Raw genomic sequence first — 4,728 nt, forward strand, 5'->3', positions numbered from 1 at the left:
CCCCCCAGCTACAACTGGTGCTGACAACAGCCATGCCTTCCCCTGCACTTCCCGGGCCATCTCATCCCACAGAAGCCTCTTGGCAGTCCCTTAGGTAGTCCCTAACTGAAGGAGGTGCTAAGGTCAACTCCCTTTACAGAAGGGGAAACAGAGGCACAAGAAGTTGAGTCATCACCCAAGTAACAAGGGTGCTGGGGGTGGGACTGGGATTCCAGCTCAGGAGTGGCCCAGGCAGCTCACAGAGAAGATGCTGGACCAAGGTGTCGACAGCCCAGAGCAGAGTGGGGTTGTGGGGGTACGCCCCACCCTGCCAGTGTCAGGGAGAAAGCACTCGGTCTCCCTCCTCACAGAACCAAGGCCCCAGTCAACATGTAGGCAGTGCTTCTAGGAAGACCTGGTTGGGGTGGGTTGGGTGAGGGGTGCTCATCTCCCCCCGCCCAGCTCGGTGGTCACCAGGCTGCACCGTGTTTGCCACTTTCATTTTTAAAGGAACACTTTCTTGTGCTTTAGGTGAAAGGAGGCTAAGCCAATCCGGGCCGCCCTGACTTTTTTTATACAGATTGCTCTGTGCCAGGTTCCGATCCTGGCGAGTCTTACTGGAAGGCATGCATTATTAACAGGGCAGGGAGGGGCCGGTGGGGGCCTCCATTACTGCGTGGTGATTTAGTGGACTGTCCCTAGAACATTACAGCTCAGAAAGTTGGAAACCGAAATGAGGAGGCAGTGGGCAGGCCCCGCCCTTCCTGATGGAGCCCTGGAGAGGCCAGGGGTCCGTTTTGGGAGTTTATAGGCTTCTGAAGAATGTGCTGGAGTAGCAGGAAAGCCTTGAGGCTAAGTGGCCTTTTGAAGTGTGTGTGTGTGTGGGGGGGGTTTGCGGGGAGGAGGCTAACCCAGCCAGACAAGGAAGGGAGGCTGACTTGACTTGAAGCTACAGCAGGACCCTGCACAACACAACACAACATGACACAAACAACACAACGGGTGTCATCCCAGGAGGTTCTCAGGACAACTCTCATTGGGCAAGTGGGGAAACTGAGGCTCGCCGCTCCAGCTGTTACGTCTGGGGGCAGTTACACACAGCACACACAGCAAGTGCTCACTGGCTGTGGGGTGGGGTGGGTGGTGGGTGAGGGGGGTGGGGGGCCATGTTGGAACCTCCTCAGCCCCTCCCTTTTCTCAATACTTGCAGCACAATGCCCGTCCCAACCGCCCCCCCCACCGATGACTGATGATGATGTTCCAGGCACCTCCTCTGAGCCTGGATCAGCTCATCTAATGCCCACAGTGACGCAGCACTAAGAACGGTTAGCACTAAGGGCCGTGCCAGGACTGGTCCCCTGGGCAGTCTGGCTGCAGAGCAGGCTGGTCGGAGGACCCTTTCCTCCGGGCGGCAATAGAAGGCGGGTGAGTGCCGGGCTGGGCCCCGGCCCATCGGCCATGAAGGTAGAGGCTGCCACTCCACTCAGGCTTCTAGAATGTGAAGTGGGAGGGGTTTGGATTGGCCTCCTGCTCTGCTGGGGGTGCTGAGAGGGGAGGGGGGCACGTGGCGTGTGATGGGTGAACTCTGAGGCCCTCCAGCCCTCATTGAGGCTGACCAGCCCTGCCTGCAACAGAGCAGGGGTGGGGGTGGGGGCGGCGGGTCTGGTCCCTTCAGGTCCCACTTGGCATGGGGTCACCTCAGTGAGTCCCACTGCCCCCACTCCTTGGGCCTGACCCTTTTGTCTGTCCTTCCTGCCTTCACAGCACCCACCCACCTGCCTGCTGGAGGAGACAATTCCAGGGATCCCAGCTGCTCTGACTTCCTGCAACCCCCACCCCACACACCCCCACTCCAGTTTCCTGGTCCTTGGCCCCATCCCTTCCTGCCAGAGCAGACAGGATCTTGGTCTGGGGGCCAGGCCTCCTCTGCACCCCTGCCTTCCCTTCCACCTCCAGCCTGGGGCTTCAACCCTGAACTGGAGGCTCTTCCTTTATGGGAAGTTTCTCTGCCCCAGCTGTGAATCCTCTCCTCATAGGGACCCCCACCTGGATGGCGCCCTGGGGCCTACCTGGACTGCAGGTGCTCCAGCTGCACCTGCAAGTTCTCGCTGTGCTCTGTCTGCTCGTCCAGCGATCGCTGCAGCTTACGGGCCTGGTTGTGGGCCTCGTCCAGCTGGGGGCGAGGGGGGCCAAAAGCACAGGGTCATATTGGGCCCGGCAGTTGGCCTGCCATCCATCCGGGACCAGACAGTCCAATTGGTTCCGGGGGTGGGGTGGGTGGGGGGAAGGTGTCCTTCCCCACGAGCAATCCCCGTCCTTCCTTCAAGGCCTGGCCCAAAGCCTGTTGCCTTCAGGGAGATGCCCCTTTCCCTGCTGTCCCTGAAGCGCCCCATTGCTTCCCTGCCAGGGCCCTCACGTGCCCGGCCACTCCACTCATCACCCACCTATTGTCATAACTGCATCCCTCTGACCCTCTGTCCACAGAGAGACTCACCTGCCCATGAGGATGGATTCCTACCTGTCCATTTGCCATTCATCGCCCATCCACCTGCCTATCCTGAGTCCGTCCACTCTGCAAGTCCCCCTCCCCAGCTCCTCCCTGATTTGCCCTCCCACCACCTGCTCAGTCGTTCTTCTGCCCGTTGGTCCCCCGGCTGCCATTTCCCACTCACTCACCCAGCCATTCGTCTCTGTGTGCACCCATCAGCCTGTCCAGCCATCCAGTCACATCCACTCTCTCTCCTTCTCCCTCCCCAACCATTTGCCCACTGACTCCTCTGTCCGTCTGTCCATCCGTCCGCGGGCCATCCTCCCAAGCTTCCCGCCAACCGTCCACACACCCACCTATCCACCCATCAGCGTCCTCACCCGCTCAGCCACCCTGGATGTCCCTTTCTTCCTCCACTCCCCTCCCCGCTGCTCCACCATCCACCCACCCGCCCATCCACCCACGAGGCAGGCTCATGCCGGCCAGGCATTGAGGGCCCCGGGGGAGCGCTGCAGGCCCCGGTCCTTGTCTCTCAGGGGAGGTCTGGAGGCCGGCCTTTGGACCCCACAGGGACTCACCTCATCTTCCGCCTGGGCCAACTCCTTCTTGAGCTCTTCCACCCTCAGCCGTAGCTTCTTCACCTCTGTCTCATGCTGCTCCACCCGCCGGTTGGCGTGGGCCAGCTCTGCCACCTTCTCCTGGAACTGCTTCTTCAGCTTGCTGTGCACGTGTTTCAGGTCTGCCAGCTCCTGCAGGGGGACAGGCAGTGGGGTAAGACATCCCGCAGCGTCAGGTTGTCCCCATCCCTCAATCTCTCCACCCACTGTGGGATCGGAGGTAGGATAGCTCAATGCCCCTAGGTTATGGCGTCAAAGGCCCCAGGGCTCCTGGGAGCAGGGGTCCTCCAGGAAGCTGGTCCTGCTTGTTGCAAGTTCAAGATGACCACCTTAACCTGCTCTAAGTCTTCACATGAACTTGCTCAGCACTGACCAAGGGGGCTCTTGGCTGAGGTGGAGAGAGGCAGGCTCACGGCGGTCCTTTCCAGTCACCAAGGGGCTGGGCCCGGGGCCTATCTTAATGGGCCTGGCCACATTTTGCCTGAGGCCTCTGTCAGCCCTGTTGGCCCCTAGCCTTTCTGGGCCTTTGTTACTGAGTCCCCATGGCCAGTTATGTCTTTTTGCTCAACTCTGTCAACCTCAACCCCCGTATGGAGTGATTCTCTCCGGCCTCTGAAGCCCCGGGGGAAGGAGAAGCTTAGTGGGGCTGAGGGGCAGGCTGAGGGGCGGGCTGGTTCAATCGGCACAGGCTCTCCCAGCCCCAACAGTGTGCCCCCACTGCAGGGAGTCCTGGAACAGCATGGCCAGAGGGCACAACACACAGTGGGCACTCCATAAATGTAGCTATGATCCTTAACACTGGCCCAGCATAGAGGAGGCCTCACTTGATCAAGCGGTGTGATGCCCGGGACTGCCCATCACCGGGTCGGAAGTTCAAACCCATGAGCTGTTCCGAGGGAGAAAGAGGAGGCTGTGTGCACCCATCCAGATTTAGGCTCAGACTCCCAGGGGGGCAGTTCTACTTCGCCCTCAGCCTGGACGTGATGGCCTTGGGAGTTCTTGTGGTGTAGCGCGGGAGCTTGGTAGTGAGTTAACTTGGGCCACTAACCACAGGTCAGTGGTTCAAAAATGCCAGCCGCTCCCTAGGAGAAAGCTGAGGTGTCTGCTCCCGTCCCGAGTTAGTTTCAGACACCCACAAGGACACTCTACCCTGCCCTCTAGGGTCGTCAGGAGTAAGCGGGGACTTGATGACCATAGGGGGTGGAGGGTGGGGGCTGGGTGTCTTGGTTTGGTCAGTATTGCCCCGTGGGCACCCAGTGGTGTCCCAGAGGAGCAGCTTCTGGACCGACCACGGGGGGGCGGCGCGCGTGGCTGTCCCAGCCCCTCTGCAAGCCACCATCACTGCCCCACCTTGTTCTTCTCGAAGAGCGCGGCCTGGCTGGCCCTCAGGTCACAGTCCAGCGCACTGGTGGTCTGCCGCCGCCGCCGGGCCAGGGCCTCCTCCAGATCCCCCACCTGCGCGCGCAACTTCTTGTTCTCCCGCTCCAGGCCCAGCTTCTCCGTCTCCAGCCTCTCCCGGCGGCCCCACTCAGCTGCGTTCTCTGCCTGCAGCCGCTCCATCTTAAAGGAGGGGCAGGAGGGCAGGGTGAGGACTCCAGGGGGGTCGGGAGTGGGGTGTGGGTGGGGATGGGGACATGGAAGAGC

The 4,728-nt window shown here is 60.9% G+C and overlaps 1 protein-coding gene across 1 annotated transcript in view; it reads right to left on the reverse strand.

The window, feature by feature from the left end:
• Positions 1-4,728, reverse strand: part of CCDC102A (coiled-coil domain containing 102A) — a 14,105-nt gene that overhangs the window by 634 nt on the left and 8,743 nt on the right. Inside the window, exons 5-7 of the mRNA XM_004704645.2 lie at positions 4,435-4,644; positions 3,046-3,216; positions 2,049-2,152 (exon numbers count right to left, since the gene is read on the reverse strand). Coding sequence (XP_004704702.1) covers positions 2,049-2,152; positions 3,046-3,216; positions 4,435-4,644 — 485 coding nt within the window. The remainder of the gene's footprint in view (positions 1-2,048; positions 2,153-3,045; positions 3,217-4,434; positions 4,645-4,728) is intronic.

The sequence above is a fragment of the Echinops telfairi genome, unplaced genomic scaffold (assembly GCF_000313985.2).
Source record: "Echinops telfairi isolate 266 unplaced genomic scaffold, ASM31398v2 ScPeMD7_2291;HRSCAF=2852, whole genome shotgun sequence".
NCBI lineage: Eukaryota > Metazoa > Chordata > Mammalia > Afrosoricida > Tenrecidae > Echinops > Echinops telfairi.